The sequence below is a fragment of the Myxocyprinus asiaticus genome, chromosome 31, assembly GCF_019703515.2.
Source record: "Myxocyprinus asiaticus isolate MX2 ecotype Aquarium Trade chromosome 31, UBuf_Myxa_2, whole genome shotgun sequence".
Taxonomy (NCBI): domain Eukaryota; kingdom Metazoa; phylum Chordata; class Actinopteri; order Cypriniformes; family Catostomidae; genus Myxocyprinus; species Myxocyprinus asiaticus.
This window is the reverse complement of record NC_059374.1, coordinates 28,198,532-28,213,320: the sequence shown is the minus strand read 5'-3', so window position 1 is coordinate 28,213,320 and position 14,789 is coordinate 28,198,532. Positions and strand designations below refer to the sequence as shown.

Here is a 14,789-nt window from a genome sequence, read left to right as displayed (position 1 = left end):
GTTGACTGATTAGTTTGGACAAAGAGTTAGGACGCGTTGTTCGGTCTGTTAATTGAATATAACAGCGTTTAACAATGGCCCCATAATGAAAACGAGGGCTTGTGGTTATTGCCCGAGAAAGAAAGGAACAGAAACAAGGGGGATTTCTAATTAGGAGCTGTAACTCTCGGGATCTGCCCCTTTGTACGCGGGTGTGGGGAAGCTGCAAGGCCGGCAGGCAGGCGACAGGCGCCGGTTGCTGGACAAAGGGCTGTCTGCTGCCAAACTGGCTGGACGTCCAAACTCTCATCCTCCGTAACCTCGTAGGCGCAGCACTTAACCCTTACACTATAACATGAGACAAGTTTTCCCCAATATTATTTCTCTGCTGTGCAGTTTATCAACTCATTACGGCTAGGAGCCTAAACTACGATTCTGGTTGCACTCAAATGGTTAATGGTCAATGGTGCCAAAAAGCGCACAACATATTTAGACCATTGGATGAAAACGAAGGAAAGGAGGTGGGGAGGGTCGAGGGTTGTAGACTACTTCTTCCGTCAAGCCTTGTCTATAAATACTCGTACATTACAGCTCTATGACTATAAATAGGCGGAAAAAAAAAAGTACAATATGCCATTATACTCCACAGGAAACTCTGGAAACGATAACAGATTAAAATTGTTCTCTGTCTTTGGATCCTGATTTATGTTTTTTTTTTTTTTTTTTTTTTTTTTTTTCCGCTGGTTGACCAAAAAAGGTTATAATAATAATAATAACAATAATTATTATTATTAATAATAATAATAATAATAACACAATAATAAATATTATTTTATTAATATTACTATTTTAGTTATTAGTATTTTACTGAATATAATGTATGTTGTTTTATTTACATTATATTCAATAAAATAATAATAACTATTATCATAAGAACATAATAATAACATAATAAATGTTCAGTATAACAGAGTAGTAGACTATTGTAAAACAACAACAACAACTGCAATATTTTCTGTTTTGTCAATAGTTTACTAGACTAGGCTACTCTTTGAAGGAAAATGGCACATTAAAAATAAATTTAAAAAAAACAACGGCAACCAAAATTGTTTTCAAATGCAACGTTGATCTACTTATTTGATAAATAAGATACGACTACTGTTGTAGCGGTCAGTGTTTTAAAATCATGTTGATGAGGAGTAAATAATCCGGAACATGAGCGAGTGAACAGCACTAAATTCACGGCAGAGGGCGCAGTAGCTTTTGCCTTGGCTGGGCTACCATGCAAAGTTTTGGTAAACCCTTAAAAAATGGATGAATATGTAAATATCTCTACTTATAACCCCTTTCTTTTTTTTCTTCTTTTTGCATAAAAGGTTTATGTTGCGTTACAACTGAGAAAGTAGGCCTACCCCACATTCATATTTATATTATTGCTTTTACAGATTTCATGATGCTTTTTTAAATTAATGTTGTTTTTATTTATTTTAACACTTATTTCTGACTTTTATTTCCCATATTGCAGGCCCAATAATTTAATTCTTCAATCGGGTCAGTTTATCGTGAATAGAATGTAGTGCCATAAATGTAACATATTTAAACACATTGATTTTTTTTTTTTTTTATTGAAAGTGTGAAAGAATCCTACAACATCAACAACAACAGAAAAAATCCGGACAGCCAGCAAAACGGGACACGTTCATATATTTCTTTATATAAACTCAGCTCAAGAAGAGGAATGTCAGTCTCTTCTCTGTTGGAGTATACATTAACCTGAGGCTTCCCAAACCTTGTGAGTCCCGCAGATATGTTTCTCCGGCGTGATGTGTTTTTTTATTTTATTTTTTTTTTGTTTGTTTTTTTTTTTTTTTTTTTTATTTTACAGCGACTGTTACAAGTCAATGATGGCACACGCTTTCATTACGTGTCACAGGCAGATTAAACAGCAACGCATCACAGATAGGTACATCTTCTGTATCCAAACAACAAACGCTATGCCTTACATTTACAATTGTGAAAAATGGAGAGAAAAAAAAAATGCAATGAGTTAAACTCTAAATATTATGTACACGCAAATGTACAGCTTTGAATAAATTAATACCAATTTGCATATTCTTAGGTCCTTGTAGCTTATTTACAGAATTAGGATTCTTTTATTAATAATTACATTAAATAGTTCAGGTAGGCTATAACTGTCTGTCGGATTTAACTAACGGTCCAACTGTCATTTCAATCCCTTTTGACGTATCCTTTTTTAATTTCATTATCTTCTTGTTGTTTCTTCTTTTTTGTCTTTTTCCTTTTTGGATGTAGCTTTGATGTTTTCAATCTTAATTGAATCACCATTTAGATATTGTGACCAGTAGTGATCCTACTGACGTTACACACACACACACACACACACACACACACACAAAAATAAAAAATAAAAAATAAAAATAAAAAGGATTTTATTTGTAAATTCCTCTCTTCACTAGATTGGCGTGGTCTTTGCAACACGTTCTACGAAGAGTCAATTAGGCCACCGTAGATTGTCTTCGCAGCACTTCCGCAGCAGATCTCCGCTACAAGTGCAACAAGTCCAATTTATGCAACATTTTTTTTATTATTATTATTAATATTTTTGCTTGTTGACTGCTGTTTGTTTTTTTCCACTCCAGTCATCCATGCAAAAAAAAAAAAAAAAAAAAAAAAAAAAAAAAACAGTACATTGTGAAATCTCTCACAGAGAACCACTTAATAAAATCCTCTGGCAATTCAAGTCATTCCCTGGATAGGTTTGGGGACGCTTGATCACTTGGGGGAATCCCGAGGCGAGGAAGTCTCCCGACGACTCTCTAGGCCGCTCACTAGTCTCTGAATATTCTGAAGTTCATTGATGGATTCCTTCATTGTTGTTTTAGGAGAGCCGTTCCTCTGACTAGCCCCAGATTTATGATTATGCTGCTCAGGCACTGGACTCGCCTCCCTGCTACCACATTTAGAGGATTCAGATGAGGGGTTCAGGCCGCTTGGCAATCCGGTGGTGAGTAGGTTTGTGCTTTGAGGGATAGACACGGGGAGCTGGTACGGGTTGAATCGCAGTCGAGGGCGAGTGGAGCTGCTCAAGAACGGGTTTCTGGAGAGTGAGGAGGCCGTGCTGCTGCTCGCGGGGAGGGCGGAGGCCGCTGCAGCTGCCGCAGCCATGTAGGTGTACGGATATGGGAAAAGTCCACCAAAGGTTGGCATCGGAATGCCCTGTAATAAGACACATTTGTTAACGACTTTTAGCCCACCAAACGTGGCGAAATTTTCAGAGAGTCTTTATATGCACAAAATGACTATAGGCTATTCTCAACCCATCTGATTTTAATGCAAGACGAATTTATTGACTAGAGCAAAGGACTCATAGAGTTAAAGGCATCATGACATTCTCACTTTGTGACATTATAGGCAAATGAAAATCAATAAATAATTGTTCAAGAAATATTTTTAAGAAATAGCCTAAAACAGATTTGCAAATCATTTTGGATTTTCTTTTGCACGTTTTAATCGGTAGCCACATTCTGAATTCAATTTTAAACACTTTATAATAACCGCGGAGCACTACGAAAAAAATTTTCTCAATGTAAAGCTAAATATTTGTCATATAGGCCTACTGATAATGCTCTGCCAACAGTGTGTAATCTATCAAATCAAAAGGCCATCTCACCAATAAGCACTGTCGCAAGATGTAACCCCTTTTTTATTTATGGATTTCATAACCAGACATGGCAATGGCCTATCATGACAACGATTTAAATTGTAATATAGAGGGTTTCCTTACCTGAGAGGCAAGCATGTGTTGAGACAGATGAAATGGAAAAGGATTTGGGGTGCCTCCAGTACCCTGGGCCGACAGACTCCCATTCTCCAGGCCACCCGCTCCTGATACTGAAGCCAATAGATGTCCCATCCCCATGGCTGAAAACGCTCCAGGTGCCATGGCAAACTGTCCAGGGTGGAATAATAGAGGCTGCCCGGTGTTTAGTGGGTTAAAGAACTGTTGACTGTGTAGGCCGGAGAGCGCCAAACTCTGAAGATGTCCTGCACTAAAATGTGAAGGACTTTCTGTCTGTACCATCAGAGGAGAGAAGCTCTCTTTACTGCCGCTAAGACCTCCGTTTTCCGTGTCCTTCTTTGACAGGTCCGTGTCTTTCCTTTGCCTGCTCTCTAGTTTGTCTTTCTCCAAGTTTTTTATGCTAAAAGTGGAATTACTATACTTTCGGGACTCCGGATAATCCTCTTTTTTCTCCAGAACAGGCCTCTCCCGCCCCCGGTCCTCACATCTCGACCTGAATGGAGATGGAGGCTCAGGTCCAGGACTGCTGGAGCCTCCACATCGCTCATCTTGGGGATCCATTTCGTGCTCACTGTCACTGCATGTTTTCTCATCTGTAAAACAAAACACAACAAAAAACATTGTCATAAATTACTCATTTATCCACATATAAGGATGACAAAGGTAAATGGTAACTAAACAGTCATAGAGAAGACAGATAATTTTTGTAACTACAGTCGCCTAACTCCAGGTCCAGACGTAGTTTTAATGCATACGATCTGAACTCAATAACTGAAGGCTGCCAGCAATATTTTACTGTCACATTTTCTCTACAATTACAACTTTTTACATTTATCGCTAATTAAATAGCCTATGCTACCATATTTTGCTATGGAACAGGCGAGAGCGCCTTCATGATTTGTCAATAGGAGACCAACTGCAAACAAATAAAAAAATTGGGAAATGCGATTAAATGATTAACCATTAATCACAAACAAATGGATTACATTTAAATGTTCAATTTAGTCTGTTTTCACCATCCATACGTATGACTATAATAAGGTAGGCAACAAAGAAGGCCTATAACCTTTTCTATGTTTTGGTCCAGACTGATTCATCTCCTAACTTGATGCGAAAATTACGCTGGACTTTTCATCATCGTTGTTCATAATAATGCTTTGTGAAAATTGCATTGTTAATTATTGAAATAGTCTTGAAACGCTGAAGGCATAAGACAGCGTCTTGTATGCTGCTTAGGCCTGTTTCCTCTCAGTGATCATGAAACATACCAATATAATTTAATCATAGTTTTAGACCAACCTCTGCTGCTTCTGTTAAATCGAAGTGGGCTGGAAACCGGTCCAGGTGAATGACTAGCATCTCTACCGGTTGCAGGTTCGCTTGAGGAAGCATCAGAGTCTCCGCCATCACGGTCCACTTTGCATTGATCCTCATACATGCGTAATGTTGGAAGGGTCAGCTGTTTTCTGTAACAAACAAAACACAGACACCAATAAAGTCACACATCCATAAAATATGACATAAAGTTGACCGGCTCATAGACTCTGGACAGATGAAAAAGTTGAGCGTTGAATTAGAAACATTTTACTATAGACTCCGAGTCTGTTTTAGTTCCTCGGCCATTTTACATTGCGTAATAATGCATGTAGGGTGAGGGTTCAGACTTACCTTTTCTCCCTCCTTCCATTCCCTGTGTCTCTGAAGCCTTTGGCAAAGGGGTTATTATCAATCTTCAATTGTGTTATCTGGATACAAAGAAAAAGTATTCATGTAAATATCATTGTTAATAATTATCATTATTAGTAACAAACATTTGCAGCAGTTGTATTAGAAATATACTAGTGCTAAGGGCAGTGTCATTAGTAGTAGGTTACTTTTGTCGTCAACGGTATGGTACAGTCATTTATACGAATTTATAATCTACAAGCAAACAGCTCAATCATACCAGATTTAAATGCATAAACAAAAACATTATTTATATTATCCCAACACCGTTAAACACAGACTACTTCCGAGTGATAATTTAATAATTAAAATTTTAAATGAAAGAGATATTTAATCAGGACCCCCCCCTGAGAATATTCCACGAGTAAACATTTTTCCATTTGTCAAATTGTTATTCTCTACAGCACAACAGAGAGAACAATAGTGGCCAACTAGATGAGTGACGCCGACCTGCTATCAATAATTAATAGTGTGGTTTGAATCATTGCCAGTTTTGACAAGTTCCATGAAAATACAGAGCGATGTAACAGAACGATTTTCGTTTTGCCCAAGTGATTTGGACGCTGTAGGCTACAAGTTCACAAGAACCCAGGACCTTAAATGCATAGATTGCTCAGTTAGATTGCCGCTGCTTTTACGTTTAGAAACTGACACGCTTTGATTGCTGTGCCTCAAGTGTGTAGCTCCTGGGCGGACAAACCGGCGAGTTTAGTGCCTGCTAATCGATTGTGACTCTATGTCATAAACTTTACGATACCGACCTGCTCACCAGGCTCCTCGGACACAGACGACAATTAACATCAACAGTAGCTGGAAGTAGCTATCACTAGATATTCAAGGAATTTGAAATGCTTTAAAACTATAATTCTGCATCATCTTATTCAAAATAAACCCCTCCTCTTGATAAGGATAACGTAAAGTGGAAACAATCAATCCGATCAAACTTTGTAAAACGCCCAAAAATTGCATTAAAAATATTAATATGTCATAACACAAACTAGTTGTAGCCGATAACACATATAATACACATCTAAGGTTCACGGCAGGGTTTCTGTAATCCTGAAAATATGGGTACATACCTTGTCGTTTTGATAAGCTGTGACAGCAATAAAGTCGGTCTCAGGAAAAACATATGTCCTAAAAGTGCTGTACGGAAGCTTTAGAATATCATTGGCTCTCACAATATGGAACCTGGGCTGGTATTTATGCATTGAATTCAGAATTGTCTAAGAAGAAGGGGAGAAAGAGGAATGGAAGGAATTAGTGCTTGTCACAATAATTATCCATTTCAAGTCACCAGTCTTAAAAATCATTTTAAACAATAAATACCGCATAGGCTACTAGTTGAAGCAATGGTGGAAATATTGGTCTTAAAATACAATGCAGCTTGGGGTAGACAGAAACCAACATGAATGCAATGTTGGCGCCATCATTATCACAAAAAAATCACTAAATATTTGAAATAAATTATTAAACCGGCAATTCTGTAAATTGATCATTTAAAGAAACAACTCAACAACAGCACACGTGCGATGAACAAATAAAATATATACTTTATTCGATTTGACTGTACAAATATCAAATGGTTGTGCCATGCATGTAAACGCTGTTTCCAGTCGATTTGTTTGCAAGTCGGGGTTAGGAAGCAGGGCTCACACTGTATTTGACTGCATGCTCACGTATAGAGTATTGGTCAGCTTCGTTGCATCCGCCTCAACTTTTTCATTGAACCCAACCAACACATCAGAGACTGGACAGGTCGCTCAGCCTATCAGTTTGTTGCTGTGCTCACTCCTACGCAGTGAGACACAGCAAGAAAAGCCCAAATTACACTTTCGAGGTTATTTGTAAACTCATTTACTGTAGGGTGATTCAAGGTCCGTCCCGTTTCTTTGACCTCATATTTGTCATTTTCACCCTCTCATAAAAGTTATAGCCCTGTGCGCTTCTACCATAAACATTTATATCATAAAGAAAAGTCCAAGAAAAACTCAAAATGAAGTATTTTCATTATATAACTGAACTGACAATGTCATCATTATATATAATGAACACATTTATTATTTAAACACTCATATCTAGTTTGTAAGCGTGCCGAAACAAAGGAAGAAATTTAATTTAGCGGCGTCAAAATAAAAAAAGACAAAAAATAAATGTAGGCTATATGTAGGCCGCAGAAATGGTTAAGTACCCAAGCTAAACGGTGTATTTCTTAATTATTCACACTTCTCAGCACACAGAAAAAAGAAAAGAAAAAAAGATATATATATATATATATTTCAAGCAATATATAATCATCATTACGAGCGTGAAGCTTGGCAATACATTTAGGCTATATCAATAGATTACACAGCAATATACAAATCGAAACAATGCCAAAACAGATTACTTACAAATCCATGTTTGTCCGAAATGTTGTTCGTTAACTTCAGTTTATGAAAAGCAACAGGCTTAGCCATCCATTGTTCACCAGTAGCTGGGCTATCCGGATGTATATACATTCGCTTTGGCATCTCCGGGTCGGCCTTCCCCGCTACCATCCAGCGAGAGTTGTGAAACTTGTAGCGGCAGTCGTCGGCAGCCACAATATCCATTAATAGAATATACTTGGCTTTTTTATCGAGTCCATTAATGCGGACTTTAAAAGGTGGAAACATTCTCCTGTAGAAAAAGATATTACAAATGTGAACTGATGTCCATAAATCAAAATCTTCACAGAAAAGATTTTTTGTTGTTGTTGCTTTTGCATACAACCAAACGCAAGCAAATTCAAGCTTAACGTTTTAACAACCCAACCAAATTATCCAAGGGAGCAAATAATAATTAAACGTTTTCAGTGCTATGTTGTACCCTGACTAGGTTTCGTGCATGAAACAACCGCATTACAGAAAAAAATATGTTCCAGTGATGTTCACATTTCACCTTGGCTGCAGATAAATTAGCTAGCCGCAAGACTTAAATCTTCCATGAAAGTGCCAGCTTATTTACATAAAGTAGTTTGCTGTCACCCCAGAACCAAGAAAGACCTTTCCCATCACGAGCTGAATTAAAGCTCAGTTTTAACGGTGCCACACCATGCCTTGAGAAAGTCAATATTTGATATGAGCAACAAAATCTCTCCTTAAAGTCTCTGCTATTTTCTATTTGCTTCTCAACAGAATACGCAACGCTGGTGCTTTACCCATTTCGAAAGTCAACTGAGCATATTAATCATTCAGATACATATGCTCTGACAGTTAGACATTCACTTTTGTAGTCTCCTTGACATAATAATTAGGTCATCCGATTCAGGGCACAAGTTATTAATAGGAAAATAAAGGAGAAATGACTTATGAGAAAGATATGCACAAGACACGGATTTAGTGCAGAATTGACTGTGCCTGCTGAGCTACACAACCATCAATCGAACAGTTATCATAAAGTATTTTTTTATGCTTTTAATCCATGCATTTGATGCCTAGGCCTATTTATTTTAGAATATATGTGATTTACTATAAATAATACCGAAACAAAAGACTAAAAATAGAGCAACTGTGATCTCACCTGCCAGATTTCGTAATAACCATTTCTGTTCCTATTTTATGGAACTGGTCCCATAGATCCTTCGCTTCCAGTGTGACTTTTGGATCATCTTCCACTTCTTCCTCAGGCTCTAGGCTCTTGAGACTGCGAAGATGAGCTGCCTGATGATGGTGACTCAGAGCCGGATGGAGCCCAGCCTCCACGGCTCCAGCCAGGGTATGGTCCGGGATCGGCTTTGTGAGAGCCCCGGGAGGCAAAGTCAGTGCCGGGAAGAAGGAGGGTTGCGCGGCCGCGAGAAAAGCTGACATTGGAAAGTCGGTCGGCCGGTGAGCGTGGAAAGGGTGGTAAGCCATGGCAGTCCCTGTAAAAACTGGATCTCTCATCGGTGCATTCAAAAATCGTAGTGAAAAATATATTTAGTGGTTTACTCTGGCCCCAAAAAAAAAAAAAAAAAAAAAAAAAAAAAAAAAAAAATCGCGTATCCAAAAGATTATATTGTCACACTGAGACGAGGAACACAAGGCAATTTTGAATCACTGTGCTAAATATGGATCTGGAAAGACGGAAGATGAAATAGACGTTTAAAGCGAGCAAAGGCAAGAGTGGTACGAATCTTCCACTTTAACTCCCGTAGCTGCTGGTTTCCACGAAGTCCCCGTAATAATATCAAAGTGAGCGCAACGACGCTTTGAAGGCAGATTTGGGGATTCCTTTTCTCCAACAGTTGCTCTCATAAAAATAAGATTACTCTTTCGATGCGGATGTCCATGCAAGCGCCTTCATTCTACACAGACGCGGAGATAAAATGGTTTGATCTTGCCCTGTCTACTGTACAACTGTAACTATCTCACATGTCCTTCCTGCTCTGATCCCAGCACTAATGAACCAAGCCCCCTTGATTGCTGATTTTACGCTTTCTGGACCAATTGTGGGCCTCTATAGGCGTGGTTTTGACAGCTCTGACCAGGCTCGAGGAGAGGGGGGTGGACAAGAAGGCGTCGGAAGCATTAGCAGTAAGAAAACATGTCAACAGAATAAAATATTAACCAATGAAAGAAAAGATCGGGAAATCCCACCCCCGTCTCCAAGCCAAACACCGGGTCAGCCCTCAGTGCTTAGCCGGTGGAGACTGCACCTCGGTCGGCTTGCGCTTTATAATTACGATGAAACGACGCCTCCTTGTTTGAGGAACCAAACAGACTTTCAGATACATTGAAAACTTAGAATTAAGATTATTGACGTATAAATGACTGCGCTTGTACTCATGCAAAAGTTTAAATTATATATATATATATATATATACTATATGATTAATCAGCGCAAAAATATTATGGTGGCACATTTGAACATATTAACTATATGAAGATAATTATTCGCAATAGTAAATATAAATGTATATCACAAACACGGGATAGCTTTTAGGCTACCTATTCGCTGTACAAAAACGACCGCGTCGTGTAAGAGTATTTTGGTGATAATAACAGCACTGTGCACTCACAAGCCAAGGGACATTGTCGTGCGTATGAATTGCATTCAACGTTTCACTGTGTGAATAGCTATTTCTGTACTTCGTGAGTCTGTCGCGAATGACTTCATGCGAGGAACAGCAGCCAATAACCGGACATTGGCACTTTAAATTCTGCCCCGGGTCATTCAAAGCGCACAGCCACGTGCTATACTGAAGAAAGAGGAAGAGACTTGATGGAATCTAAAAACCAATGTAAAGCTCATTCTGGTGAGTGCTCCTTTAGCCTACTCTTAACTATTACAACTCTTATGGAGAAGCACGTGGGGTAACGACCATCAAATGCGGTTTTATCTTTTCATGTAAATCCAGAATCTACTTTATAATTGATGCATATATGTGGTTCAGGCAAACTGTATGTTTAGGGGATATAAATGCAGTATATGCAACGAGCAAGGAATCCACAGAAATGACCGTGTGTTTTATTTCACTGTGCTCAGAGAGGCTACCTTTGAATACAATGTTTTATCTGATGTGCAACATTTGACTTTTAGGTGAGTGGATAAAAAGGATATACTTTTCTGTATTCTCGAGAGATAAACACCTCTACATCTTTGCGCCTTTAGGTTTAAAACAGACTTACTGCCAGCATGTGTCAGACCATTATAGCCTTAATGTTCACCTTCTACTTTCGACCTGTAGTTTCAGGAGTGGGTCGAGCGACGAGTGTAGTCTGGTGTCGTCTATGCCTTTAAGAAATCCACTCGTAGACTCTAGATTTACTTGGATTGGGTTTGTTAGATAGCCGCTTGGCGCCAGTCGGCTGACGTACCACAGTAAGAACCGTCTCTTGTCAGTTCATATTTACTCCAAAATCATCTAACTGTGCACTCCAACCCCCCTTACCATTCACGCCAAAGTTTTGACATGTTCTTGCCTTCTTTGTCTGAAAATGACTTGTGATCTTTATAAGTTGGCATGCAAAAGTATGCTACTTTTTGACCAGATGTCAGATTGAATATCCAGGAATAGGTATTTCCAAAATGCACCAGTGTCCAATCTCCGTGTTTGTCCGGACGGATTCAACCGGTTGCGGAATGTTGTCACTTTTACACTTCGATACAAATGTTTAACCCTTCCTGCGCCAGAGAAGACCTAAAAGACGCACTGACTGATGCAGTAGGAATGCTTATATTAAAAGCCATGCTGTTACGTTCAAATATAACGCATAATGCGCAGCTGGCTAGAAATATATATGTTTAACTTCTATTTAAAACGTTGAAGATAACGTTTAATATCTATGTTTTTTGTTTTAGTTTCGTGATTTAGACATAAATCGTTATGACTCCAGACCATTATGGATAGCTGACTGATCTTAAACATGTCATTACAAATACCCAATAGACCTTCGTAAAATGTTTAGGCTATATTAGATTTTTTTTTTTTTTCGAACACGTTGAATATGAATCTTGTTTAGCCTAAAGTATAAAGAAGAACATTTATTTAATTAAGAATAGGCCTATCTATTAAAAATATCTATTAAGAAAACTCAATTACATTTCCACACCAATGCATTGCATAATAATCGCGAAATCTGCACCGTAAAAAAAAAAAGAAACAGAGAGACAAATAGTGGTAGACACTTGTTGCTCAAGTCATGAGTGAAAGACCAAAAAGAAAAAAGAAAAAGGAGCTCGGATTTATTAATAACCCGACAGTACAATATGGGCTATGCACGCTTTTACAAAACAGGTGTGATAATTATGTAGGCGAAATTGAATTCTGTTGCCATGGCTTGCTTTAAAAAAAAAAAAAAAAAAAAAAAAAAAAAAAAAGAATCATAATTTCACTAAATAAACATTTCTGCTTATTATATTACAGCACAAGGTATATAGCTGCAATACAAATGGAATAATTTCAGTTTGTTTGCTTTTATGAAATGAAATGACAGAATTAAATGTTTAGCCAAATTGCAAACGAAATGGTAAAAAAAAAAGAAAAGTAGTAACAGTAGTTAAATGCAATATGCTTTATTGTGAAGCGAAAATGAAGTGAATGAAATTAAATGTCTGATTAAAGTAAAATAAACCCACATTTTCATTATGCCATTTGGCTCTATAAGGTGTAAACTACATATTTTGATAAAATGCATTGCTCAAATTAATTATACGAACGACCACGCCAATTTGACAAAAGTTTGTAATATATTTTAGAGTAAATCACATTTTAAGAGAAGAAACATCTGGAAATATTTGCTCATTATACTTTGTATTCTTTGTTCTTTTATCTTTGTAACCTGGCACTGAAATGACCCTTTCTACTAATATTCAGCAGCTAAGCTTACCTGGTAAATATGAAATATAATTTATTAGGATTTTACAGATGATTTGTATGTAGTAACTTGTTGAAATGTAGCTAATCAATAGTAACTATTTGTTTGATTTGTGGACTTAAACTTCGACAAAGACTGATTTGGATTGGAAAGAGATTAACCACACATGAGAAGAATGGTAATGGTTTTCTATGTATATACTAAAGGAAGTAATCACATCAACAATGTCTCTGCAATTACGCCAGATTTATTTTTCCTGCCGTACACATCTAAACCGACAAGAATGTAGTCATGCTGAGCTCTTATCACACACGTCTTAAAAACCGTTCATGCTGGAAAACTTCTCACTGCACTGCCACTGTACTGCCAAAACAACGGGACATCGAAAAACCGATGACCACTTTTATTCTGCATGATATAATCGCTGATAAAGCTGATCAAAAAGTTTACTGATGCTTTATAGGAAGATATAGAGAGGTGTCTGTGTGGACATTTTCATTAGTTAAAAATAGCCTAGTGTCAAACTTTTATGCATGATCTGCTTCTGTTAGCTTTTGTGTCCTTGAGACGGTGTCCGCTGAAAGACAACGTGTCTAATTGTGTTTCCAGGGTTCGAAGGAAATTAATATGCTCCTGCAAAAGATAACGCAACCCTTTTCAATACCTTTCACATATATGAAACTAGAGGATCCTCTAGGGCTGATCATTAAAGGACCGTTGCTCATTTTTTTCTACCTTTACATTGTAGCTCCTTCTTTTCATCTTTTCATCATCTCTCCCCATCTCTCTGCATCATCTCTCCTGCTATATTTAGCCAGTAGACTGAGGCCTTGGCGCCAGGCCGTTTAAGACCTGTCAAAGTCCCTCATATTTCCCCTTGTCACATATAGCCTATACCCAGCGCCTCCACCAGCTATAGCAGCCCCATCTCTCCTATTCCTTTCTACCCAGCTTCTTACTACTGACGCACACCCTGTTTAAATTTCACCACATCCCCCGTTTTTTTTTTTTTTTTTTTTTTCATTTGGACAGAGGATTTGATATGCTCGTGCTTATTTTACCAAATCATACAATTAGCTCCTCGCATAGCCCATTTTGTCTCACCGAACCGAATCAGCGGAATCTCTCGTGCCATTTCCTCTGGACATTCTGTATCTGATTGATGCAAAACAACAGTTTTATAGACAGCTCTGGTGTAACGGTCCACTCGCCCGCTACCTTCCCTCTGTCCAAAAGTGAATTGGCATAAATATGCTCCATAAATCTTAAAGTTCACTCCTTGAAACTATTAAACACGTTTCGTAAAACACACGCACGCATGCACACACACACACACACAAACTTGTTTTTATATCACTGTGGGGACTCTCCATAGACTTCCATGCATTTTATGGATTTTATACAGATCTAACGATAATTTATATCTCCTAACCCTAACCCAAATCATACACCTAAACCTAACCCTCACAGAAACCTTTTTTGCAATTTTACATTTTCAACACACACACACACACACACACACACACACACACACACACACACACACACACACACACACACACACACACACACACACACACAAAACATTATAGATTATTGATTGCTCTTAACTATTTTTGGCAAACATTTGTGTAAATTACTGTTTTTACAATACATAGGCCTATATGTCCGAATGCGAGTCTCGTCTTGTTATCTCTATAAGACATTTATGGTTCTATATTTTACTAATATATAGTGAGAGTAATAAAGAGCTTCGTTTCAGTAAGGACTCTGGCTGGTTCGGACAAACTTAATGTCATATATTAAGGGAAACAGCAAGATAAGAGTCAAGTCAATAGCCCACGAATATGATGACCAACAATCAACAAACTGAAAAAAGCATAGCAAATCACAATATACATATACACACACAGTATATATTTTAAATCTATATTTTTTAAGACTCT

At 37.9% G+C, this 14,789-nt stretch overlaps 1 protein-coding gene across 1 annotated transcript; it reads right to left on the bottom strand.

The window, feature by feature from the left end:
• Window positions 1–1,673: 1,673 nt before the first annotated feature.
• On the bottom strand, window positions 1,674–9,514 carry tbx2b (T-box transcription factor 2b). Its single transcript, XM_051666133.1, has 7 exons — window positions 9,068–9,514; window positions 7,918–8,185; window positions 6,604–6,750; window positions 5,468–5,544; window positions 5,099–5,265; window positions 3,785–4,392; window positions 1,674–3,216 (listed from the first exon to the last, which is right to left on the bottom strand). Exons 1-7 carry the CDS (start codon window positions 9,427–9,429, stop codon window positions 2,773–2,775), a joined length of 2,073 nt encoding a protein of 690 aa, XP_051522093.1. The 5' UTR covers window positions 9,430–9,514; the 3' UTR covers window positions 1,674–2,772.
• Window positions 9,515–14,789: the final 5,275 nt, after the last annotated feature.

Excerpts from the sequence above, each read along its gene's own strand:
- tbx2b (XM_051666133.1), bottom strand. The coding sequence starts at position 9,429 with ATGAGAGATCCAGTTTTTACAGGGACTGCCATGGCTTACCACCCTTTC. Across the intron at positions 8,186-9,067 it reads GTTATTACGAAATCTGGCAG|GAGAATGTTTCCACCTTTTA; the intron begins GTGAGATCACAG and ends CTTTTTCTACAG. Across the intron at positions 6,751-7,917 it reads TTTCGGACAAACATGGATTT|ACAATTCTGAATTCAATGCA; the intron begins GTAAGTAATCTG and ends CCTTCTTCTTAG.